The sequence below is a fragment of the Hemicordylus capensis genome, chromosome 2, assembly GCF_027244095.1.
Source record: "Hemicordylus capensis ecotype Gifberg chromosome 2, rHemCap1.1.pri, whole genome shotgun sequence".
Taxonomy (NCBI): domain Eukaryota; kingdom Metazoa; phylum Chordata; class Lepidosauria; order Squamata; family Cordylidae; genus Hemicordylus; species Hemicordylus capensis.
In genome coordinates this window covers 264,389,162-264,416,079 of record NC_069658.1, presented here as the reverse complement: position 1 = coordinate 264,416,079, position 26,918 = coordinate 264,389,162, and the positions used below count along the sequence as shown (strand labels likewise).

The 26,918-nt window shown below is 48.6% G+C and overlaps 1 protein-coding gene across 1 annotated transcript in view; it reads left to right on the top strand.

The window, feature by feature from the left end:
- The window catches only part of GABBR1 (gamma-aminobutyric acid type B receptor subunit 1), a 140,303-nt gene that overhangs the window by 109,952 nt on the left and 3,433 nt on the right, over positions 1-26,918 (top strand). Inside the window, 10 exon segments of the mRNA XM_053292649.1 lie at positions 480-543; positions 1,199-1,276; positions 2,880-3,030; positions 4,466-4,598; positions 5,595-5,711; positions 15,072-15,179; positions 18,833-18,926; positions 21,773-21,900; positions 24,755-24,883; positions 26,615-26,758. Of these exon segments, the coding sequence (XP_053148624.1) occupies positions 480-543; positions 1,199-1,276; positions 2,880-3,030; positions 4,466-4,598; positions 5,595-5,711; positions 15,072-15,179; positions 18,833-18,926; positions 21,773-21,900; positions 24,755-24,883; positions 26,615-26,758 (1,146 nt within the window).

Genomic DNA, 26,918 nt, shown 5'->3' with positions numbered 1-26,918 from the left:
GGAGTGAGCAAGTATCAGTATAGGGTGTTTGGGAAATGATGAAAGACCATGGATCAGGGTTGGGTGTCCAAGTCTGGGTACAAAAGCTTAACCATGACTACAAGAACTTTGGGCTGAGACGACTTGTATGTTTTCAGATGTGTTTTGGTAACAATGAGGGCCAGAAGCTTGAACTGCTTTTAAAAAGAACAAGTGAGCAAGAAAGCTGAGATTCTCAGGCATCTAAATTCTGCATGAGTGGAATCACAGCTGAGACAAGCAGCCTGACCCACAGCTCTCCATGGGTTGCTATTGTGCTGCTATATTTCACATCCAACTCTCCAGAAATTGCAAAATAGTCCTTCTCTGATTGTTGTTGGAATCTGGGGCTCCTTCTGCTTTGCCCTGGAGGGAAAAAGTGAAGGATCCAGACTCCAATACCCAGCTGTGTGACTGAATGACGCTGAATCCACACACCTTCCTTTTCTTTCCGTGCCCAGGGACATGTGGTCTTTGATGCCAGTGGCTCTCGGATGGCCTGGACACTCATTGAGCAGCTACAGGGTGAGTGAGAATCGTCAGAGTACCAGATATGCCAATTTGACTTGTTTGGAGCTATTTTCTCTATTGACATCTTTCTGCAGTGCAGCTGTTCTCAGAGGTTGAGTGACTGGCAGCTACTTGATTCTGTGAGACACTTACATATAACACCCCTACTGTTCCTGATCCCAAAATTGTGTATTGTCTTGGCCAGAACTATTATTGGTTTGTGTACCACTCAAAACTTCCATTATTGTATTTGCTTGATTATCAGTTCCAGAACTCAAATAGGTTGAGAACTGGTGCTTGAGTTATTCATTCCCCACCCAGTTAGGTGTGTTTTTCACACCGAGCTTTTAGCTCGCCTCTCCTCCGGAATGGAAGGTATGCATTCACATATCGGCCAAATTTACCCTGAAGTCCCTGCGAGCTATCGGGGAGCACTTTGCACACGATTTGGGTTTTTCATTGCTCATTAGAGTGTAGCCCAATTTATATCCAGGGTAAAAAAAATAAATCACCTTTTAAAGTTGGTTTTGGGGGGCAACTTCAGACTTGCAGTAAAGCCTTGCAGTAAACTCCCGGTAAAGCCTGCGGTGTGAAAAATGCCCTGCCGAAGGTGGTGGGGACATAACTGGTTGACCCTCCTACTGTTTGAAATGCCTCTCTCTGCCAACAGATGGCGTCTATAAGAAGATTGGCTATTATGACAGCACAAAGGATAACCTCTCCTGGTATGGCAATGAAAAATGGATTGGTAAGCAATTGAAAGATCTCCCGTTTGAGGATGGGTGGACAGAAGGCTAGGAATCAAATCTCTTGGAGACTCAGATAATCTGACGGTTAGAAGATATGATTCCATGCAACTAGGGGTCTAGAGGATGTAGCAGGAGTAGGTTATTGTAGATTGTAAGCCTCTGTATGGAACTATTGTTTTTTGTTGTTGTTTGGTGCAGCACCTACTGACTGTAGGAACTTTATAAATAATAGCAGTATTGGTAACAAGAGTAGCTGTTGTTCAGCCACTGAAGCAGGCTTTTGAGATGTAGGTATCTAATTCTGGAACAACAATGTACAGAATAGTAGTTCTGTGGTTAGGGCAGTGCCTCAGGAAAGTGTTACAGAAAGGGATACTGAGAGGTGGGAGCTGCTATGGAGGTTCTTTCCTTCCTGCTCAGTATGTTTTGGGGTCACTTTCATACCAAAAGTGCAGTTGGTGGGAACACTGGAAAGGGCCTTCTTGGTTGCAGCACCAGATTGTGGAACTTCTTCCCTCAGGAAGCTAATCTGGTCTCTTCAGTCATATGAATGTTACAGCCCACAACGTTTGCTGAGATCACTGCTCCCTGTACTTTGGCATATAGTCAGGAGGAGATTATGATCCACAATGTACACTCTTGTTAAACTACAGGAGAACCCCATTATTCGTGGGGGTTCCGTTCTGCATGGGGGTGGTGGATAGTGAATCCGTGAATAATGGGGCATTACAGTGAATGTAAATTGGGGGCTTAGGGTCCCATACCATCCAAAATCGCACCAAAATCACCTGCAAAACACTGAAACAGGCCAAATAAAATGCCCTACCGTGCTCCACTGCCCTTATGTAGTCATACTACATAAATCAGCCAAAAATTGCTATTTCCCCCCATTTCTTTCAAAGAATGAGCTATCAAATGGCTCCTGAATTCCAAATGGCATCCGGAAATGACCTCCAAGATCCTTTCCGGACACCCCACTACCTGTGGATATGCAAGTTTAACCTTTTTTATGCCTATTTTTTTTCGCATATACCGAGGTCGGGTGTCCATTACCCAGCCACGGATATGCAAAACTGCAGGTGCTGGACCCATGATTAACAAGGTTATTCAGCTTGATCATCACATTGACTCATGTCAAAATGGCTGATGTGAATCAGTCCATGGTTTTCCAGGTGTAGAGAGGGGAGCAGGGAAACCATGTGTGGAAAAGAAAAACGGCCAGTAATTTTCCTGGATCTGGTGAAGTGTATGAGAGGAGGGAGGAGAGCTGGTCTTGTGGTAGCAAACATGACTTGTCCCCTTAGCTAAGCAGGGTCCTCCCTGGTTGCATTTGAATGGGAGACTACATGTGTGAGCACTGTAAGATATTCCCCTTAAGGGATGGAGCTGCTCTGGGAAGAACATCTAGGTTCCAAGTTCCCTCCCTGGCATCACCAAGATAGGACTGAGGTCTACAGCCTTGGAGAAGCTGCTGCTAGTCTGTATAGACAATACTGAGCTAGATAGACCAATGATCTGACTCAGTATTTGGCAGCTTCTTATGTTCCTATGTTGAGGTGAACCGGTTCCTGAAAAACTATCTTCTTCCTTCATATCTTGCAGGGGGTGTTGCTCCATCTGACTACACAAAAGTCATCACCACGTTTCGTTACCTCTCCCAGAAGCTCTTCATTTCTGTTTCAGTGCTGTCCAGCCTGGGTATCCTATTGGCCATCATCTGCTTGGCTTTCAACATCTATAATGGACATGTCAGGTGAATGGTGCTCAACCCACTCCAAAACCCACCTTGGATGTGGCTGACTTGCCCCATACCCATTTGCCTTATTAAAAGGCGCAAGCATGCCCTTTATCCCAGGTCTGGAGTCATGGATAGCCCGAGCATACACATATCCGGCTACCTGGAGTGTCCGGCTTGAGGGGGATCCCTGAATGCACTGCATTGCTTGTGCAGTGCATTGTGGGATAGCTGGAGGTCGAGACTCATTTTCCCAGCCTCTAGGATGCTGCGTGGCTCGCAGCAACACCCATCATGTGGGCACATGAACCATGCAGCTCGGCTACTCAGTGGATTGTCTGGGGGGAAGGTAGGCCCAACTCTGCCTTTCCCTCCCCACCGCTGCCATGATTATGTGCACAACCTTTGTATATTTCACTATAATGCTCCCATCCGTATGTTTTTTTCTCGAAGGGGAGTAAATTGAAACATATTGCATGTGCAGATGTCCTATAGAAGTTGAATCCACTGATCTTTACAAAACATTTGCATATGGTGTGACCACATTTGGAGTACTGTGTACAGTTTTGGTCACTGTATCTCAAAAAGGACATCATAGAACTGGAAAAGGTGCAGAAGAAAGTAACCAAGATGATCAGGGGCCTGGAACACCTTCCTTATGAGGCAAGGTTATGAGGCTTTTTTGTTTAGAAAAAGGACGACTAAGGGGAGATGATAGAGGTCTATAAAATTATGCATGGCGTCAAGTGAGAGACATTTTTCTCCCTCTCTCACAACAGTGGTCATCCCACGAAACTGAATGCCAGAAAATTTAAGACCAGCATAAGGAAGTACTTTTTTTGACAGCCGCAAGCTTGGATGGCTTTAAGCAGACTTAGACAAGTTTATGGAGGATGGGTTTGTCAATGGCTACTAGTCTTAATGGCTATAAGCTGCCTCCAGGCTCAGAAGCAGAATGCCTTTGAGTACCAGTTTCAGGGCAACAACAGCAGGAGAGAGGGCCCACCTTTATCTCTTGCCTGTGGGCTTCCCAGTGGACCACTGTGGGGAACAGGATGCTGGACTGGATAGGCCATGGACCTGATCCAGCAGGGCTCATCTTATTTTCTGATGTATCCATTGTGAAATGGCTAACCAGCACCTTCAGGCTCTAAGGATTTGGAGTCTCTTTCCTATTCTCAGTTGTGCAATGTGGTTCACCATCCCTACCACTTCTCAAAAAGGTCTTAATTTGCTGCAACTTTAAGCAAGACAGCATGTTCATAGACATCACTTTCTGTTCATAGACAGCACTTCCCTTCAAGTAACCACAAGGGTGCAACAGTGGGGTGCAGGTGGGGGAGGTAAGTGAGAAGAGGTAGCTACCTGGTGAGGGTTGCTCCTCCCTCCCTGGTACTGCCAATTCCCTTTGATTCTGGTGACTTTGATTCTGATAGCTTCCACCCCTCCACAGATACATCCAGAACTCTCAGCCGTACCTCAACAACATGACTGCTGTGGGTTGTGCAATGGCACAGGCGGCGGTCTTCCCACTCGGGCTGGATGGCCTTCACATCGGTGCAAGACTCTTCCCCTTTGTTTGCCAGGTACATTTGTCTGCTCTAGGATGAGCAGTGTGGGTTTCCTATATTGGTGCCAGGTGAGGGGCTGCTCTGTCCAGCAAACTTACTGCTGTGGAGGATTATCTGTGATAGTTGCTGGCCAGAGTGTCCCTCACCCAGAGGATGGGGGTCAGGGGAGCTAAAACTGAGAGGTTAGAGAAAGAGGCTTGAGGCTGACAGAGGGGACAGGAAACTTGAGGAGATGGAAAAGATAGGAATGAGGAAAACATGGAGGCTTTACAGACAGGGCTTTTACCTTGAATCTCCTTCGGAAGAGAGTGTGTGCGTTCACACAACAGCCAAACTTACTACCCCGAAGACCCTTCGAGATCCGTGGACCCACTCCACACATGAATCGGGCTTTGTTGTACGAATTCTAGCTTATCTTGGTGTATTTCCGGGTTTTTAAAATGCTTGTTTTAAGCTACTTTTTCTGAGCTTGAGCAAATAGGGAGAGGCACTGATGATGAGAGAGATACTCTCTATAGAAATGCAGATATAGCTCTTTAGAAATCTCTCTCCCACTCCATTGGCTAGAAGGAAAACATGCAGCATGAAGCCATGTGCAAATAACTCCATGGTGAAGTAGTTATGCTGGCATAATCCACAGGGCTGTGCCAAGTTCATATGGGGAGGGAAGATTCTAAGCACAGCATGAGCAGGCGGGGAGAGCTGAACCCACTTCCACCAAATTACTTAGCTATTTTTCCCTCCTCAAGGGTTAATTCTGGTCTCTGAAACTCACTGGAAGAAAAATAGATGGGGCAAAGACATCCAGGGGAGAAAAACAGGGGGAAAGGGCTCAATTCCTCTGTTACATGAATTTGGTGATGATCTGCCTTTTGCACAGGTCTGTCGCTGACCATGTAGTTCAGCCCTGTGCTGCAGCTTTGTGGGAAAGTGTGCTGCCCCCCCACACACATACACACCAAAAAAAGACAGTAGAAGGAGCTCTTACCATGGTTTTGGTTCTATCCACAGGCTCGGCTTTGGCTTCTGGGCCTGGGTTTCAGCTTGGGCTATGGTAGCATGTTCACCAAGATCTGGTGGGTGCATACCGTCTTCACCAAGAAGGAAGAGAAGAAAGAACGACGCAAGGTGAGGTATTTTGCTTGTTTACCGAACTACCTGAAATTGAATGTATGGCAATACTATGCAGCAGGGAGAGGATTTGGAGATATTGTAGACGGTGGTTCATTTTTTAATGTTCTTATTTGCAAATCACCTGAAGTTGGGTAGGGGCTGTACAAAAATGAAACTCAAAATTGTCTCAAGGAGTTGGTCCCAATCAAATGCTTTTTCACTTGTGGGCAAGTGCTTTGTAGATGTTTGCAAGATGATAATATTTTGCTGTGGGGGTGAGGGGTGAGGAGTCACTACCACTTCTTGTTTCACTTGCAGTTTGCTATTGTGGATCAGAATGCTCAACTCCAGAAGTTCTTTGACGTGGTCTCTGTCTTTTACACAAATGGGCTATGCGCCTGCGTAGAGACCTCGTCGGAATCTAACAAGCTCAATTCTCCTGCTTTGGGCGGGAACCGCGCCCCCAGCTGCTATGTGCAGCTGCACCACTCCTCATCCCCTCAGTCTTTCTTCGTCCGTGCTTCAGTGAACATCATGAAGTCTGCAGCTCAGCAACGAGTAGAATCTAGCTTTCCCCTTGTTGTTTTTCTCCCTGCTTCTTTAAAATTTTTCATTTCTTTCTTTATTCTTTATTTCTTCGTGTAGTAGCGGTTTTTGCTTGGCATTTTGTTTTTTTGCGGGTTTTCCCTTCCTTGGAACTCCGATCCCGGCTGGGATGGAGCTTGGTGGCCGGCCAGCCTTCGGCGTTTATGCCAGGCACGACAAACTTTTAAAAATATATCTGCTGTGGATCTAAGATCCCTTCCCCCAATATGCATACCGAGTGTCTCTTGTGCCTGGGGGAATCCCACACTGTCGAGACCTGTCTTCATTGTCAGAAGTTCACGAAGCAGGCTCGCAAAAATGGGGCTTCTCGCCTGGGCACAGCCCTGTGGGATCTGGCTCTCCGTTCCTCAGAAGCCTTATCCTTGAAGCGGTCTATAAAAATGGCTTCATCGGTACAATCAGAGTATGTGGTGTCTGCTCCTGTGGAGGCCACAAACTCGACCCCGATACCGGTTTCGGCATCCTCTGCTGCTCAGCCATTGACAGCTTTGAGTGAGCTGGTGCACTCTGAAGATCTCCCTCAGCGTCCGGTGCCTGTGGTACCTAAGTGGCGCAGTGGTAAAACTGCCGCCCTGTAACCAGAAGGTTACAAGTTCAATCCTGACCAGGGGCTCAAGGTTGACTCAGCCTTCCATCCTTCCGAGGTCGGTAAAATGAGTACCCAGAATGTTGGGGGCAATATGCTAAATCATTGTAAACCGCTTAGAGAGCTCCGGCTATAAAGCGGTATATAAATGTAAGTGCTATTGCTATTGCTAGTGCTATTGCTAAGTCCTCCCTGAATCCCTCGGGATTGGTACCAAAGTTAAAAAATAAGAAGCTGAAGTTAAATTGTGACTTACCGGTGGGTCGACACCTCCCTCCTGTACCCAAGAAGAAGAAGACAGAGGAGATTCCCACGTCAGAGGCCCCTGTGGCCAAAAGAATAAAGTAGCCTTGGATCGTCCTGTACAGAAGTCGTTGGTGTTGGTGTGGCCTAGTTTGCCTGTGGCTGAGGACTTGGCCCATGATCGGACTAGGTCGAGCAGAGAACTCTTGGTGGCAACGGATGAACTGGGGTATGCTTCATCAGAGGAGGAGGCATATTCTCCAACCAAGCCAGCAGAAGACGCATCATGGCTGCCTAGGCGTCGGTCACCCCCTCGAAGGCAACAAGAACGTGTCCCACTTAGGGACCATGGTACCCATTGAGACTCGGAAGAACGCTCCTTGACTTACAGGCAGGATCGGTCCTGGGACCATCGTGATCAGTCATAGTCAAATCGATACCGGGTGGCAGAATATCGCTCCCCCTTGAGGTGCAGTTGAGCCTTCTTACAGCACATGGCGCCAGGACTCTGGATCGTGCGATCGATACCAAGTGGACTATCGATCTGACTATTCAGACTATGTTTAACCCCACTGTGGGCCCCGTTACTCGGAGGATGCCACATATGGGAAACCCATAACGATGTGGGATTGGCGTGAACCCCACTCACACTCAGGAGGCTGTGTTCCCGCTCATCATAAAGCTCCCTGAGGGATTGTAATGAGCGTCGCAAACCACCCCCTTTGGTTCCAGTGATGCAACAGGCTACCGTGTCTGTCCAATTACTACTGGCAGAACTTTCTGCTTTGGTACCGGACAATCCGGGTAGCAAACCAGGCTCCCCTTCAGGTTCAATGCCCATGGCACAAGACCCTTTGGCTCCCCTGGAGCCTGAATATGAGAGCGATGCTAGCTCCCAGGACTCTGAAGTTGTTTCCCTGGGTTCATCCCTGCTCGACCTAGTCGTACTCGAAGCCAGTCTCCCCATTGGAGGTCCTCAAGCTGTACTCCGCGTATGTGACCCGAATGGCTTTGGCCCTGGACATGAGCCTGGGTAACCAGCAGAAGGGAGAGCTGGACCCATTGTTCAGCCTTATTGATTCGGAGGCCAAGATACTGGCAGCTTTGCCCCTGAACCTGAAGGTCATCTGGGGCCACTGGAAGAAGCCAACAATGCTTTCCCAGCCTAACAGGCATTTGGAGAATTTCTACAGGGTGCAATTGGATGATGATACATCCTTTTTGAAAAATCACTCCACTCCAAATTCGATTGTCGTGGAGGCATCCCTGCAAAGGACCAGAGGTCACAGCCAGTTGGCACCAAGTGACAAAGAAGGCAGAAAGTTGGACTCTTTCAGGAGGAGGCTTTATTCTGCCTCAGCCCTCCACTTGAGGGTGGCCAATTATCAGGCTTATTATACCCGATATAACCACTTTTTGTGAGAAAAGGTAAGTTCTTTCCTGGATCTCCTCCCACAGGACTAGAGAGATCTGGCAAAATTGTTTGTTCGCAAGGCTATTCAGGTGGGGAAGCAAGAACTTTCTTCCACCTGACATTCAGTGGAATGTGCGGCTAAGGTGATGGCCACATCCGTGGTACTCAGATGACACGCTTGGCTGCGTTCATCTGGACTGCACTATGAGGCCCGTGCTAAGGTCAAGGACCTGCCCTTTGAGGGCTCTAGCCTTTTTTCAGAGCAGACTGATGACACACTCCAGAAAGTTCAGAAATTGAGGAACACAGCACGCTCCATGTCATACACTTCGTCAACTACAAAACAGCAGAAAACTGTGGTCACCATAGCAACCACAGAAGGCCCCTTTCCAGCAACAGTCGTCTTTGGAACGGTCCTCTTGGGGCAACAAGCCCCAGTCAAGATACAAGTCGGGCACTCAGCCCAGTAAGCAGGCTTTCAGAAACAGCGCCCAAATACCTGCCAAAAGAAGCAATGACTCAGGGTGCTTCAGGACTCGCCTGGCCCCATTCTCGGCGAGCTGAGACAAAGTGACTATGGACCACTGGGTCCTTACAATCATACGTTTGGGCCATGCCCTCGGGTTTTGCAGGACACGGCTGGTGTCCGTGATTGTGGTGACTCCATGCACCCCGGAGTTGGACCAGGAGGTCACTGCTCTCCTGTCAAAGTATGCGATCGAGAGGGTCGCCAATCCCGACAGCCCCAGGTTCTATTCCCGGTACTTTCTTGTACCAAAACCAGACAGCAGTCAGCACTCTATACTGGACCTCAGGGCCCTGAACAAACATTTAGTCTACAAAAGGTTCCGAATGCTGTCGGTACCGACCATTATGACCATCCTGGAAAAGAATATGTGGATGGTTTTCCTGAACTTACAAGATGTATATTACCATGTCTCGATATGCCCTCAGCATCGTCACTTCTTGCAGTTTCAGATCAAAGGGATCCCCTATCAATTCAAGGTCTTGCCATTCAGCCTCACGATGGCATTGAGGGTTTTTATGAAATGTCTGGCCCCAGTGGTGGCTTTCCTGCAGGAGCAAGGATTACAGGTGCTACCGTATCTAGACGATTGGCTCATCTTGGTGAGCACCAGAAGGGCGGTCCTGGACGCCCTCAAGATCGTAGTAGATACTCTACAGCAGGGGTTCTCAACCTTGGGTCCCCAGAGGTTGTTGGACTTCAACTCCCATAATTCCCATCCAAAGGCCTTTGGGGCTGGGGATTATGGGAGTTGAAGTCCAATAACACCTGGGGACCCAAGGTTGAGAATCTCTGCTCTACAGGATCTGGGGTTCCAAATAAATTTTTAAAAATCCCGGTTGGAACCGGCCTGACGGATTCAGTTCATTGGACTGATATTCGACACAACCTTGGGAAACGTCTTGCTTCCAATAGGCTGCATAGATACTCTCCGGAAGCTGACGGCCACTTGGCCGGAGGTCCACAGACTATGTGCTCAGTACAACGCCTGTTGAGTCACATGGCGGCTACTACATATGTGCTGCCTCAAGCACTTCTTCAGATATGCATCATTCAGAGATGGTTTCTGGATGTCTTCGATCCCCTTCGATGGGTACGGGCAACGGCAGAGTGGTGAGTGGAGTTTCGTCAGTGTCAGTACTCCCTTTCAGGCCCCTTGATCCCATTGGGTGGTCACGACAGACGCCTCAGAGCTCAGTTGTGGGGCACACCTGGATGGGTTTTGTCTGAGTGGACATTGGTCCCCCAAGGAAAGGACTCAACACATCAATTATTTGGAGCTGTTGGCCATTTTCAGTGCTCTCAAAGCTTTCTTACCCATGATCAGGGGTCATGCAGTGACAATACAGACAGGATGATGGCGAAAGCCTACGTCAATCAACAGGGCAGCACATCCTTGAGGAGACTTCTGTTTCTGTCTCTGGACCTTTGGCATTGGTGCATGGCACATGAGGTAACGCCTCAGGCGATTCATATACAAGGTTCCCTGAATGTCCAAGCTGACACTCTGAGCAGAATGACGGTGGTCTCCCACGAGTGGGCGTTGCACCAAGGTGTTCTTGGGGACATATTTGTAAATTGGGGAATCCCAACTCTGGACCTATTTGCTTCCCAGGACAATACCCAGTGTGCCCTCTATTGCTCCAGGGGAGGGGAGGGTGAGGGTTCTCTGGGTGATGCCTTTGTCCTGTCTTGGACGGGCCCTCTTCTGTATGTGTTTCCCCTGTTTCCCCTAATTCCAAGGGTCCTGCGCAAACTGAGGATGCATCGGGCCAGGGCAATCCTGATAGCCCCATGATGGCCCAGGAGGCCTTGGTTTCCAGCCCTGAGGCACTTGGTAGTGGATTGGAGGTGCCTAACTGCCCTGCCGGACCTGCTCACAGGAGAAGGGACGGGTGCTCCACCTGGATGTTCAGTCCCTCCATCTGATGGCATGGAAGGTCCTGCCGACTTCCCATTGAGACTTAAGGACGTTTTGGTTGCTGCTAGAAAGCAGTCCACACGGAAGTCATATGCTCACAAGTGGATTCGTTTCTGTTCCTTCACTTTCCTGCATGGGTTTGATGCATTTAATCCATCTGTACAAGATATATGTAATTATCTGTTGTCCCTTAAGGAATCTGGTTTAAAGCTTTCATCCCTTAAGGTGTATTTGGCTGCCATTGTGGCACGTTCCCCCGGTAACCAGCCTTCATGGTTTAAAGATCCGGTGGTACAAATTTTTCTGAAAGGTTCAATACATATGTTCCCAGATGATCCTGTCATGTCACCGGCCTGGGACGGTATTGGCTGGTCTGCTACAGCCGCCGTTTGAGCCTTTGGCTTCAATTTACCCCCATCTCCTGACTGGAAGGTCACCTATTTGGTGGCCATTACTTCCGCCAGGAGGGTGAGTGAGTTGAGGGCCCTGAGGGTTGACCAACCATACTTTCTGTTCCATAAGGATAAAGTCATACTCAGGCCAGATGTCCAGTTCCTGCCCAAAGTGGTGTCTATGTTTCACTGTTCGTTCCTGCTCACTTTGCCCGTGTTTTTTTTTTTCCCCCAAATCCTTCATCAGATGTGGAAAGAAGGTTACACCATTTGGACGTTGGAAGGGTGTTATCCTTCTATGTTCAGAGGTCTGTTGAATGGAGGAAGTCTCCTTCCTTGTTCGTTCTGTACGATGGGACACGTAAAGGTCTACAAGTTTCGGCCCAATCCATGTCTAGGTGGATAGTTTCCACAATTGAACTTTGTTATCAATTGGCTCATAAGTAGTTGCCTGCAACAATTAAGGCACACTATGTTAGGTCCGTGGTGGCCTCTGTGACCTTTGATCGTGCAGTCCCTTTGGATGCTATATGTCAGACAGCTACCTGGGCTTCACCCCATTTGTTTATCCATCATTATGCAATTGATACCAGGGCACGGAATGATGCTGATCGAAGAACAACAGATTACTCACCTGTAACTTTGGTTCTTCTAGTGGTCCTCTGTACTTTTACATGCCCTCCCATCCTCCCCATGGGGTTCACTGAAGCTGGACTCTGTGACTGAGGAGATGAGGAGTGGCGCAGCCGCATATAGTGGCTGGGGGTGGGGTTCCCGCCCAAAGCAGGATAATTGAGTTTGTTAGATTCTGACAAGGTCTCTGTGTAGGCACATAACCCATTTGTGTAAAAGTACAGATGACCACTAGAAGAACCAAAGTTACAGGTGAGTAACCTGTTGATCTTTTGTCTTCCATATTTGGAAGTTCCCAGGTGTGCTGCTTAGTTAAAGAATTTTCAGAGTTCATAAAATGCAGCAAACTTTGGGTGTTGCTCTGCTATTAGATCCAATCCCCTCAGGTCAGAGCAAAGGGCGGGATTAAAGCTGCCTGTTAGCCAGGGTTAAGGGCACAAGTGCACCCTAAAACTGGGCTAAATGCTCGTGTGTCAGCACCACATGGTGCTAACACAGGAGCAGCCTCCTGGCCAACGCCGGAAAGATCCCCCAAATGTGTGAGTGTGCAGTACATTATGAGATTTCCGGGGGCTGAGTCGACGTGCCATGGCCCCCGACCCTCCTTGTGGCTAGGGACAGCCAGTGTCTGTCTGGGTGCGTGATCTGCCCACCCAGCGTGGACCCAAGGATCGTCTGCGGGGGAGGTAAGATTCAGCAGTCTCCCTCCCCGTGCTGCCTCAAGCCCTTCTCACTGATTGTGAGAAAGGGCCCATTGTCAACAATACTGGCCCAGATGGACCAGTGGTCTGACTTGATTCATTAGGTTCTTCATGTGCTCTAGAATGCAAGCAGATATTCATCTCATAACTATGCTGAAGAGGCAGCTTTCATTATATGCTAGTGCTTAGGCTGTGAAGTCAGTTGTTGTGGACTGATCTGATATGTGAAGTGAATTGATATGGGACTTCTTGATGTTTATCATAGACCCTTTAATCTACTATTATTAATGCTTTCCCCTTTTGTGTTTCTTATTTATTATTCTGCTTGTATTATTTATTTGGGGGGGGATATCTTCACCTCATAAATGTGACTGGAAAAACAAAGCACCCCTTAACCTCCTCCGACGCAGCCCCATTTCAGTCACGTATACCATCAGGGTGATAGGCTCATCACAAAGGGTATTTTTCATTCATGTTGTGCCTTTTAATGGAAGCATTCATACAGTCCTTTGGCAACTGGGTGTCTTTCATTCGGGACCCACTTCCTTGAGTTATTTTAATAATCACTAACATGGATCTGAAATGGTCTCCTCATGCTACAAAAGCATTCACAATATAATTTAGCATGGATTTGTTTCCTTTGGAAACACGGTAGCTATTCACATAAGAGATGGTCTACAAGAGGATGTAGATCAGCATCTGGGAACTACCCAGAAGCAAAATCTACCGCAAGGGTCATGACTGACATCATGTGGAGAGAGAGAGAAATGTCCACCCTTTCTCACAACAGAACTCCAAGGTATCTGATTGGCTGTAGATTCCAGGGCAGACAAAAAACAAAAGAACAAAAACTGGATTCCATTAACTTAGGGAAGTCACTGCCACAAGATTTGGCAAAGATCACTAGCTTAGATGGCTTTTAAAAGGGTTAGATAATGTCATGGAGGATTAGCCTGCCATGCAATCTAGCAGCCATTGGGGAAGGGGCTGTAGCTCAGTGCATCTGCTTTTCGTGCAAAAGATACCAGGTTCGATCCCTGGCACCTCCAGGTAGGGCTAGGAAAGACTCCTGCCTGAAATGCTGGAGAGCTGCACTGACTAGGGAGTCAGTGTAGACAATACTGAGCTAGATGGACTAATGGTCTGCAGGCCCCCTCAGAGGTCCAGAGAGGACTGGTCCATTTCCAGCTGAGGCCCCTAACCATTATAAAAGTAAGAAACGATGACACCTGAGAACAAAACAAGGCACCAAAAAATGCTGAGAGTGTGTGTCTCATTTTGGTCCTACAGGGATGTGCATAAAAACAAGTTATGAAACTAATCAAATGCTTAAAAATTAATGGGTGTCTAAATCTGAGGCCCACTTTGAGGTTGAGGTCCAAGCCAAATGGCCTTTCTCCCTCCCCCAGTCTTGATGGTCTGATTTGATAGGAGGCAGCTTCCTATGATAGTTGCATGGGAAGGTTATTGCCTTCAGGCTTTGCTTGTGGGTTGCCAGACACGTCCAGCTGGCCACAGCGGGAAACAAAGTGCTGAATGAGATGGAAGAGCAGGGCTCTTCTTAAGTAGTCCTGCTTTGTCAGATGGTCCACGTTCCAGCCACATCACAGCATAATAATGTCAAGGCTCAGAAGGACTTGCTGCACCAGGCAGCTGCACTCAGTCCTACCTATGCAGCACTTGGGACTAAGAAGGGGGTGGGGCCCAACAACTAGCCACATCCTCATCTGTCACTGGGGGATGGGGACTCTCTTGGGACTTTCCCAGCCTTGGACAGTCTCATGAGAGGTGGGGCTGGTGTGCCGTGTTCCCTCTAACAGGGATTCCCAGATGTTGTTGACTACAACTCCCAGAATCCCCAGCTATAATGGCTTTTGCTTGGGGATTTTGAGAATTGTAGTCGACAACATTTGGGAATCCCTGTTAGAGGTAACACTGCTGGTGTGAGATGGGGGCTCTGCCTCCTGCGGGGTCTGTGATCTGTGATAGGATTTATTTAGGTCAGAGGCCAGTGATGCAGAGAGGAGGGAAGACACTGGAGGTTTGGACACCCACTGACGCAATTACATTCCCTCCAGAACAGGTGCTGGGGTGCAGAGCAAGAGACTCCGGGGGATGAGACGGGGACTGTGGTGTATCTAGCTCCCCACTCCAACCACTCTCTTATTGCTGAGACTGCTATAGGGCCAGGCAGACAAGCCTATGCAAAGACCCACACATAACATGACTTAATAGAGTGAGCCACAGTAGCTCTTCCAGAGGAGGCCTAGAGGCTGTTCCGGAGCCCCTTGGAGTGCCAGACCGGCTCAAGCAAGCCTCAGTCCCTCACCCTCTGTGGCTTCTTTTCTTCCAGACTCTGGAGCCCTGGAAACTCTATGCCACTGTTGGGTTGCTCGTTGGACTTGACGTGGTCATCTTGGCCATCTGGCAAATTGTCCACCCACTGGAACGCACCATTGAGGTAACGATCTTCGGTGGGGCTAAGATGGGAAGTGCTAAAGACCCTGGAATTAATCTAATTGAACTATTTTCCTAAATATGAGATATGCTGAATCCCGGATTGAATTTGTGACGTCGCTAAACTCCAGGCTCAGTTTTCAGGGCAAAGGCTAAGTCCTAGAATATAGTGATGTGCACGGTCCGGAGAAGTCCGGACCGGCACCGAAGGGGGGCCTTGTTTTTAGGGCGGGGAGGGCTTGCTTAGCCCTCCCGCCTCCTTGCCCCCGCCAGCGCCCGTATTTTCTAGTATAGGGGCACTGGAAACCAGCCGCCGCCCCCCCCCCCGCCGCCGCCGCCGCGGCGAAAGAGCCCCCAATGCCAGCCCTCCCTCCCTCCCAGCTAGCTGCCCGCTCGCTCACCGCTCACCGGATAGGAAACGAGAGGAGCTCCGGCACAGAGCTCCTTTCGTTTGGAAGGCCTCCGGCAGAATGGTGTTTTGCGCGCCGCAAAGCACGCCGTTCGCCGGAGGCCCGGTCTACCCGCCGGGAAAGGACTGGAGGCCCGGTCTACCCAGCGATCGGAGGCCCGGTCTACCCGGCCCTTTCCCGGCGGGTAGACCGGGCCTCCGGCGAATGGCGTGCTTTGTGGTGCGCGCATGCGCGCGCGCGCAAAACACCATTCTGCCGGAGGCCTTCCAAACGAGAGGAGCTCTGTGCCAGAGCTCCTCTTGTTTCCTATCCGGTGAGCGGTGAGCGAGCGGGCGGGCGGGCAGCTAGCTGGGAGGGAGGGAGGGCTGGCATTGGGGGCTCTTTCGCGGCGGCGGCGGCGGCGGCAGGGGGGGGCGGCTGGTTTCCAGCGCCCCTATACTAGAAAATACGGGCGCTGGCGGGGGCAAGGAGGCGGGAGGGCTAAGCAAGCCCTCCCCGCCCTTAAAGGCATACCCCCCCACCCGGACCCGGACCAGGCAGGGCCGGACCGGTCCGGCAGTTCGGCCATTCTTTGGAATGGCCGCCAGACCGGTTCGGGCACACCACTACTAGAATATGCGAAAACAAAAATAAAAAGGAGTGCCCCTGAGCATGTGTAGAATGCCCTTCTGCTCACTATGGAGCAATTGCAGTCTAACCACACACTTAGCATTATGGAACAATGCACTGAGCTCAAATGGCCAGGTTCCCAGCCAGACCTGAGCCCAAGCACCCTTTCCCAGCACTTCTTTAAAGCAATGCCATGCCGCTGCAGTGCAATGGGAGAAGCATTGGGGAATCTGGTCACAGATCTCTACATCACATCCTAAGCAACAAGATATTTTATCACATGAAACCTATAGTCACCCAGTATAGTTCAAACTTGATAAACCATCGCTCTTTAAAGTTTATTCACCCAAGGTTTTGAATTGGGCGTGAATTGGGCTGTAAATTAACATAAAATCAATGTATGTGGCTGTGAACGGAGGTTTGGAGCGGCGTACATAGGTAATTAATTCATTAATTAATTAATTGGTTGTGGAAATGCTGATGATCAAATACAGTAAATACACTTTTTGTAGTAGTTATAACACTGGTGTTTTAACCCAGTGCTATTAACAGTTTTCAGGAGTGTATCCTTCACCAAGCGTCACAAGCCGTTATTAGCAGTAGTTCGAGCTAGTGCAGTACAAGTGAGACTTGAACTAACCTTGCCAATAATTAACCACTGTCTGTTAAGGGCTGGATTTACAGGTTTCCTGGCTGTATAATGTTTAGATCATTTAAGGTTTTACAAGGGTTTCGTATTTAAAGGTTTAAACATGCAGCTATCACTTTCTGAATCCCCTCAGCCTTCCCTGGATTTCAGTTTGTTATCTTCATCTTTTATCTTCTTGGTAGCCTTCCTCTGAATCCTTTTCAGTTTGTTACAGTCCTCCTTCAAATGTGGTTCTCAGTGAAGGGTTAATAGACTGAGTGGAGCTGGCCTGCTGCTGCTTGAGTTTGGGGGCATGTGTGTGGCACACCTGCGGGGAACCATGAGAGGGGTCCTTCCTCCTCTCCCCGGGGATATTTGAGACAGCTGTAGCTGTCCCTCACAAAACACACGTTCCTCAGCATCCCTTAAGGAAAGCTATGACAGTTAAATTGGTATGAATCTGGCTTGTCCTAGCCCAATTTGTCATTTCTCTTTTGAAGACCAAAGTTCACGTGACAGCAGTAGACCCGTCTCTTTAAGCACAGGGGACTTTCCAGATGGCGTCTTGGAATTGCTTCACTATGTATAGGCTTGCTGTCTGTCCGTATGATCTGGGTTTTGATACCGTCTTGCATATGGCAACAGCAGGGTGCCATTTTTATAGCCACAACCTGTTTCAGGGATCTTATCTTGACATTTCAGGCTTAACCGATTGTATGTGCGTTGTGAAACAGTAGCTGTTTTTTCTGTATTTTTAGAACAATTTGCAGGCTTGCTGGGATTAAAGGTAAAGTAAAGTGTGCTGTTGAGTCGATATTGACTCCTGGCGACCACAGAGCCCAGTGGTTTTTGTTTGGTAGAATGCAGGAGGGGTTTACCATTGCCATCTCCCAAGCAGTATGAGATGATGCCTTTCAGCACCTTCCTACTCAGAATTAAATGATTTAGTTCAATGGGCTTCCTCTTAAATAAGAGTGCATAAGATTGCAGTGATAGAAGTGTGGCTTGCTTTTAGAGGGGTATGTGTGTCGATCGCCAATTATTTATTTATTTATTTATTTATTTCGAGTGTTGGCTGCCCTTGTGCAAATTCACTGAGAGGCAAGTGGAGAAAAAAGAGGGGAGGGAAAGCCGCAGGCCTGTAACTAGCCTTAAAGTTGGTGGGGAGGGAATTGCAGAAGTCAGGGGAGGCAGGTTATAAAATGTTCAGTGAAAACAGTCAGTAAGGCTGGGGAGGAAAGATAATTTTTGTGTGTGGCAGGTACACACCACACCACCAGCTGGCTACAGGCCTGGAAAGCCGTCTGTCACCCGCCCCCTCCTCCTCCTCCTCTTCTCCCTCAGGGAGGTGCCTGTGTGCAGATCCAGAGGCAGGGGTTGCCTCCTCCCCTCCTCCTCTTCTCTCTCTCTCTCTCCTCTCAAAGAGTGAGAGGAGGTGGTGTAAAATCCGCTGCAACTCACTCTAATAACTGGCTTCAAAATGTGAGGGCTAGCCTTCGGATTTTACACCACTTCCTCCTGGGCAATCTGGAAAGTCCCCAGGGTCTGGCTCAAGTGTGTAAAGCAGGGGGTGTGGGTGTGGGGTGTGACTTGAGGTACAAAAGGGGTGCATGAGGGGCAGGACACTGAACCTTTCTGTTGTTTTTCTCCACACAAGACTGTGTGTAATGTTATGTTCCTTAGTTGCACTCTGATCCTGGTTGAGGGGCAGCTGGGACGTGGCAGTCAGGGAAGGTGGCAGGCAGGGGGAAGTGTTCAGTGCCCACAGCTGGCTTCATGAGCTCACTTCCTCACCCCTGTTTCCCATGCCCTTGCAGCCAACCCAAATTTAAAGGCAAGAGTCTGTTGCCCTCACATGCGCTTTGGCCTTTATAATGGAACATGAAGAAACAAAAGACTTGTTGGCACAGTGACTCATGGTTACCTCCGTTTGTTATCTGCTTTGGCTGTTATGGCCCTGATGCTGCCTCGCCCCTGATTCTTCCTCTTTCTCCACCCTTTATCCTCAAGGAGTTCACCAAAGAAGAGCCCAAAAGCGACATTGACGTGCTGATTCTACCCCAGCTGGAGCACTGCAGTTCCAACAAGATGAACACCTGGCTGGGTGAGTGTCATCTGGAAAGGGTGGGGCGGGGGGCTTTTCCAGCTCCACCACACCCGCTTCAGGTCTAGAGCCCTGTCCCTGTCCTCCCACCCATCTCAAAGTCATCAAGTATGTAAAAAGAAGAGATGTCACTGACACTGCCTACTCCAAGCTGTGCCTGGGGATCTGTTCTAGGCAGGACTGTGGATACTTTGCACTAAGAAATAAAATCAAAATTAAGAGTAAGTATGGACTCACAACAAAATGTCCCTGTCCCCCCACTGGTGGCACGGGGGAGATGAGTGTTCTGACTGTATTGTGTGACTGTATGTGTTCACATGCACATACAAAGATCAGCAGATCAACAGATGCAGAACATAATTTGCCTCTCCATTCCTAAGGGCGTTCACACACATACAGTTGTTTTTGTTATTTCGGGGGGAGGGGGGTAGCCCCTAACCCCAAAAATATAAATTTGCCAAATCCCTTCCACCTCAAAAACACAAACGTTTGAAATGGCTGGTGAGAAAACTAAGAGTTTTAGACACCTTTCCACCTCAGAAGCAGAGGCCTGGAGCCACCTTCCTTATGAGGCAAGGCTACAGCATCTGAGGCTTTCTAGTTTGAAAAAGAGGCAACTACAGGGAGACATGACAGAGGTGTATAAAATTATGCATGGAGAAGAGAGACTGGGTAGAAATAATTTTTTCTCCCCTCTCACAACACTAGAACCAGGGGTCATCCCAGGAAACTGAGGGCCAGGAAATTTAGGGCCAACAAAAGGAAGTACTTTTTCACACAGCACATAAATTAATCAATAAGATTCTCGCCATGGGTTGTGGTGGGGGCCACTAGCTTGGATAGGGCCACCAACATTGCGTTGGCTCAATTTGGGACGGGGACTTGCGGGGCGCGCAGGGGGCCGGGGGTGTGGCCACCTAGGGGTGGGGCTTATTGGTTTTTAAAAAAACTTTTAAAGCCATCGCTGAGTGGTGGCATGGGACGGTGGCGATTGCTCTCCCGGGCCACCTCCCAAATGCTGAATGGCTGCTGCTGAGGCAGGGCTTGGGTTGGGGCAGTCATGCTGAGTCGCTGACTGAGGGACCAACAACTTATTGAACCCAACCACTCACCAATGAATGAGTGAGTGAACAAGGAGCTCAGGTCGCAGCAGCCGGCCGAGGGAGGGACAGAGTCTGTGGAGGAGAGCACGCCTGCTCAGAAGCCTAAAATCGCCCTGTCTCCCTCATTTGGAGGAAGGCAGTCTTTCGCCAGCCGCCTTTTCTCCTCCACACAAACCGTTCAAGAAATCATTCATTCATTCATTCATTCATTCATTTTAGAGTGGTAAAAAAGCGGGACAATTTGCGTCCTGAAAATGCGGGACGTTCCGCATAATGCATGACTGTTGGCAATGCTAAGCTTGGATGGCTTTAAAAGGGGCTTGGACACATTCATGGAGGACAGGTCTATCAATGGCTGCTAGTCTGGTGTCTATAGGCCACCTCCAGCCTCAGAGGCAAGATTCCTCTGAATACCAATTGCAGGGGGGAAGCAGCAGGTGTGAGTATGCCCTCACCTCTTGCTTGTGGGCTTCTCAGAGGCATCTGAGAAGGGTGGGCCGCTGTGAGAAACAGGATGCTGAACTAGGTAGGCCTTGGGCCTGATCCAGCAGGGCTGTTCTTATGTTGACTGGCTGTTAAAAACCCTGTTCACCCGCCTCTCTGGCTCTTGAGATTTCACATGCATAAAGAATAGAAACAGGCACGGAGCCAGCCAAACGGCAGCCTGCATCTGGCCCCACCCTCTAGTGATGCCCCTCTAGTGATGTGCGTTACGTCACATGCATGGGGGCATGGCTTGGGCTACGGAGAGCCTGAGCAAGCTCTTCCCCATCCATTTCAGGCAGCACTTGCTGCCTGACAGCCTTTATTTCCCTTTCTCTCCCTCCAGCAAGGGAGAGAAAGAGAAATAAATGCTGTCAGGCAGCAAGTGGTGCCTGAAATGGACAGGGGAGAGCTTGCTCAGGCTATCCTGAGCATGGGGAATGCCCCCATGCGTGTGACATCACATGCACAGGGACTTTCGGCGGCCTTTTTCATTTGCGGCCCAGGTTCTTTGAACCCATTTGCACAATGGTGGCTCCGCCCCAACTAGAAACTAGTTTTATTTTTAAAATAAAAGCCAAGACGTTGCACAGTACTGAGTCCTGTATCCAAGACTAAATTATGTGCTTGCATGGAATTGCAGAACACACACAGTCCTAATTATAGAGGTCTGTGTGTTAATCTGCATTTGGGGGGGAAATTGTTCTGAGGTTTTCCACTGAAACTAACAGCAATAAATAATTGGAGGTAGATGGTATGACTGTATAATGGTCTAAGTGATCCTGGAGGTGGTTGTGTGAGCATGCACACATGCACGCACACACTGAGGCACCCAGTTATGGGGGTTGATGTGTTTAGATTACTTTTCCTATATATGGCTCAGTTCACCTTCCTTCCATACCCAAAAGCTTGCCTCTTCTCTGTAATTTGGCCCTTTGCCCCTAGATGTTGTGCAAGCCTCTTCTGTGGCTGGAGATGTTATGGTTGTTCGTAATGTAGATGCTGTGAACTGCCTTGAGATAAATTGGTACTGAAAGGCAATATATAAATGTAACAATAAACAAACAGCAGCCGAGTAACTCAGAGACATGTGCTGTGACAAGGGGGAGATCCAGTGTCCCTTAAAGCCAATGAAAAGAATAGCGTCATCTCCCACCATGCATGGAGTCTTCTGCCACTCCACCACACACAGTCCTTCACCCCTGGCCCTCCTTCCTAGCCCCAGGCTTCTCTTAACCCCACCTCTCTCCTTGCTCCCAGGGATCTTCTATGGCTTCAAGGGGCTGCTGCTGCTGCTCGGCATCTTCCTTGCCTATGAGACCAAGGGGGTCTCCACAGAGAAGATCAACGACCACCGAGCTGTGGGCATGGCGATTTACAACGTGGCTGTGAGTGCTCATTCCCAACATTTGGACCACATGACTGGCTTGAGAGGCAGTGGGAGAGAGAGGTGACCCAGGGGGTGGGGGTGGGTGGGAGCGAGGTGGTGGAGGAGGAGGAGGCTCTTGGACTGGACGGCCCATGCAAAATGTGGAATCTACAGGTCTGGGAAGTATCATATTCGGAGTTTGTTTTTTAAAAAATACAAAAGAAATCCTGTGTGTCTGTGTGTGTTTATTTAAGTGGTGCATTCAGCTAATTTAGGTGGCAGCAGTATTGTCCATGCAAAATGTGATAGCTGCAGGTCAGTGGGAAGTGTTTTATTCAGAGTTTCTTCTAAAAATACCAACAACAACAAGAGTTCCCTGAGCATATTCTGGTATGAAATGTAGTTAGAAAAATCTTTCTAACAGGTTTACCAGAATTGCCTAGCCAGAGCAAACTAGGGTCGCCAACTTTTTTGCCAGCCCTTGCTCCTATACTTTGAACAGCAGCTCAGACTGCAGGGATACAGGAGAGCATGCTAATTTCTAAAGATCATGCTGTTGCTCAGGGCACAGGAGCAGGCAGGCCACTTTTTTCTGGTCAATAGGTAATCCTTCGAGCTCTCTCACCTAGAGAGCTGCAAGATCTCAAGCATGTTGTAAAGAAGTGGGATGATATCTCACACAACAGCTCCCTGTCCCCTTCCCCACCCCTTCTCTTTCCCACTCCTCACCATCAGGTAGTATCAGGGTGAGTAGAGCTCAGGGGAAGAGAGCTGGTCCTGCAGTAGCAAGCATGAATTGTCCCCTTTCCTAAGCAGGGCCCATCCTAGGTGGCTACATGTGAGCACTGTCTGCTGTAAGATGTTCCCCTTAGGGGATGGGGGCTGTAGCTCAGTGGTAGATCATCTGCATCCTTGCATGCAGAAGTTCCCAGCTCCTGCCCGTCAGTGTTGGGGCTGCACAACTTTGGCCCTCCTGCTGATGTTGGACTACAACTCCCATGATTCCTGATTATTGGCCATTGTGGCCATGTGTACTATGAGTGTCCACCCAATGGCATAGTGCTGTGTTTTTATCACCATCTCTTTCTCTCAGAATATTAATGACTGGTGGTGCTAATATAGTCCAGTATACTTTGGACCGGTTTATTTTTAAAAGGGCTATTTCACAGCTTGCATGTTTGCCCAGAATACAATGGAACTGCATTTAAAAATACAAATAATATAAAGCAATCATTTGGTGCTTCTTGCATTGGCGGTGTGGCTATGGGGCAGAGCTGCCGGAATGGGTGTAGCTATGTGGGCTGGCATGGTGAGCGCCGGCACTTCTGAATTTGTGACTGTACTGAGATGATGACACTGATTCTGTATCATCCTCTGAAATCGGTTGGCTGGAGTTTCACATGTGAAGCTGCCTTGTACTAAAGCACACCATTGGTCCATCCAACTCAGAACTGTCCACACTGACTGGCAAAGGCTCTCTAGGGTTTCCGCAAGGAACTCTTCCAGCCCTGCTTGAAGATTCCAGGGACTGAACTTTCTGCATTCACAGCAGGGGCTTCATCCCTGAGCTACAACCCTCCTGTGCTCTTCGCATGGCATGTAATTGATTAATGCTGACCACAGGCTATGGTGCTGGCTACTGACACAGATGACTTTTAAAAGAGATCTGGCAAGTTCATTAAGGATAGATCTGTCCATGACTATGACTCAAGATGGCTGTAAAGATCCTCCATGTCTGGAGGAAATATGCCTCTGAATATGTTGTTTGGGAGCAATGCTGAGAGAGGACTCTTGTCTTCAGGACTTGCTTGTGGGCTTCCAGGAGGCATGTATTTAGCCACTGTGTGAAGCCGGATATTTAACTAAATGGACTTTTGGTCTGACGCAGCAGGGGCCTTCTTCTGTTCTTACCCAAGTTCAGATCAGTCATGAACCTCTAGGTAGCCCTGGGCAACTTGCTCACTCAGTCTTAGTTCTCCGTGGCCCAAATTCTGTGCAGCAATAGGTCACCACGAGAAGGGCTGCTCGTTTGCCAAGAGCCTTCAGCATCCTTGTGGTGAAGATGTCTTGCATATCTAAGTGGGCAAGGAGGGTGGGGAGAGAAATTTCCCCTCCCCTCCCTGCAAAAGCCCTTACACAACTGTGTGGCCCTCATGAACATGCTTCTGGAAGCAGAATTTTTTTTCCTCCCTCCCGTCATGCCTGCTCAGTTGCCCAAGAAGCCATCACCACAGGGATGCTGAAAGTTCCTTGTGAACACGCAGCCCTTCTTCTGTCATAAGAACATAAGACAAGCCCTGCTTGATCAGGCCCAAGGCCAATCTACTCCTGCATCCTGTTTCACACAGTAGCCCACCAGAGGCCTCTGGGAAGTCCACAGGCAAGAGCTGATGGTATGCCCTTTCTCCTTCTCCACCCCTAGCACAGTACCTCCAGTGACTGTTGCTGGTGTCTATCTTGTGTTTCTTTTAGATTGTGAGCCCTTTGGGGACAGGGATCCATCTTATTTATATATTATTTCTCTGTGTAAACCGCCCTGAGCCATTTTTGGGAGGGCCGTATAAGAAAATAAATAGATAGATAGATAGATAATGCTGCTACTCTCAAGATACTGCTGTGCAGAATGTGGGACTATGTGCTTTACTGCCGTCATAAAAACCTGCCTTTGGGCAGTTTTATTGTCAAGAGAGTGTGAGATAAATGCTGCTATCTAAGCCGAGCTTATAAGGCCAAGGCGATCCATAAAACACAGATGTTAATTTGCATGCATAGCATTGTCTCACCTGTCCACTTCCTCCAGAATGGCCTTAGCGACTTGTGGTTTCTGGACTATCCCAAGCTGCCTAACCTGTCTGGATCTCGCCCTGCCACAGGTTTTGTGTCTCATCACTGCTCCTGTCACCATGATCCTCAACAGCCAACAGGATGCCGCCTTCGCTTTTGCCTCGCTCGCCATTGTCTTCTCCTCCTATATCACCCTGGTTGTGCTCTTTGTGCCCAAGGTATCCAATGGCTGTGATCAAGCTGTGCATTGGCAACAACTGGCTTTCAGAATGAGATCTGGTATATATCCTGAGAGTCTCAAGAATCTCAGGTTTCACGTATCGAAAAAGAAAAAGACACGTTTCTAGCCCCCTTGAGCCAAAGTTTGTAGAGTAAAGGCAATATGCTGATGAGACAAATGCCGTGTCCCCAAGCACACTGACTTGAGAGCAAGTCCCATTGAATACCATGGGGCTTGTTTCTGGGTATAGGATCAAGCAACAAAGGAGGGTGGCTGGGGCTCACAGTGGCCAAGGAAGAGACTGCTTCACTATTCATGAACCCCTGTATTTCCCCATCTGCCTCAGTCCCTATTCACCAGTCCCAGCTGCACATTAGTAGTTCATTCCTACTGCAAATCCAGGGACCTCGAGCACATAAGAACAAAAGTAGGCTAAGCAGCTTTCATGGTGGCTCTGGATAGGTGCCAGCACTTTACCACCTGCTTATATCCAGGTAGATAAGGATCCCTGGTTAACTGTCACAGGCGGACCTGGAACTGATCTGAAATACCTGCACCCCATTATTTAATGCAGGAAGTTATCTGACATCACCGTCCAGTTTCTTAAAAACTATTGTTTTAATAAAATATAAATCCGAGCCATTTGATGCTTATAAGGATCTATACCAAAGCTTCAGAATAACCCAGGGCACAACTAAAGGCTAGTGGAAAACACAGAAAAGGGTTATTTGGAGAAAGCAGGCCATGAAACAGGCTCTGGAGAAAACAAACCAGTCGATAATACCTATCTGACTGTGTAAACAACAACAATAATAATATAATTCCCACCGGTGCATGGTCCAAACTTGGATGTTGAAAATTAAGCAACAGAGAAGGTAATGGCTGACATACCACACAACACTCTGTCTGCCTTGGAACAGAGCATCTGCACAGTTGCGCAAGAGTGCAAAATTATGCAAATAGAATAGCACAACCAAGGGCCATCATTTCCAATGGCCCTCTCTTGTGCAGCTCGATTTGTGCAGTTTTGTGGTCTGACACAACTGCGCAAATGCTCCGTTCCAAGCATTGAAAGATGAAGCATTGCATAGTATGTCAGCTACTGTTATGAAAAGAAAGAACGTGGCCAAGTGTCTCCATCTGACGTCTAGAGCGTTCCTTCCTTTAGATCTGCTTTCTGTTCCTGTCAATGAAGGTCCAGCTGAGCATGAGTAACTGCACCTTTATAAGGATAGCTGTGCTTACATTTTCTTATTTATATTTATATACCACCCTTTGTCCTAAGACCCCCCGGGGGGTTAACAAGAAGATAAAAACAATTCAATAGAAACATAAACACAGAACAAGTACAACTAAATGTTTAAAAAGAGCAAAGGACAGCTCATTGTCCCAAAGCCTGGATAAAAAGGGGCAGTCTTGAAACAGCTCTGCCTCTTCGTCTGCTTAGCACCATGCTCAGTTCCAGGACTGGATGATCACTCTACAGTGTGACAAAGAGATGTGATTTGGGGGGTGGCCTGTGTGCTGCCCTGTTCCTCTGGAGAAATGAGGGTTGAAGGCTGATGTCACGTTTGGACAATCCTTTTGGCATTCAGTTGAAGGGTGGAGTTCTGGGGTGCAGCACAGCCAAGAGGAGGTGGGAGTGCTCCCTTCCGGCTCTCAGACTCGGTCGTCTTCCCCTTCCCATGAGTTGCAGACATACTGCTGAGCACTGGGGTTATTGTTTCAGATGCGGCGTCTCATCACCCGAGGAGAGTGGCAGTCGGAGCAACAGGACACTATGAAGACCGGCTCATCCACCAACAACAACGAGGAAGAGAAATCACGAATGCTGGAAAAGGAGAACCGCGAACTGGAGAAGATAATTGCTGAGGTGAGTGTGGGGTATGTGCGTGTGCTGGTGACCAGTGGAGTCGGGCTGTATTCCTTGTTCTGCTTCCTCTTAAGTTGTGAGTGTCACTTTTTCTCCTGGAATAATACTTGTACATTCCCTGTACGCGCAGCTCATGGCAAAAACTGAGGAAGGATGTTCT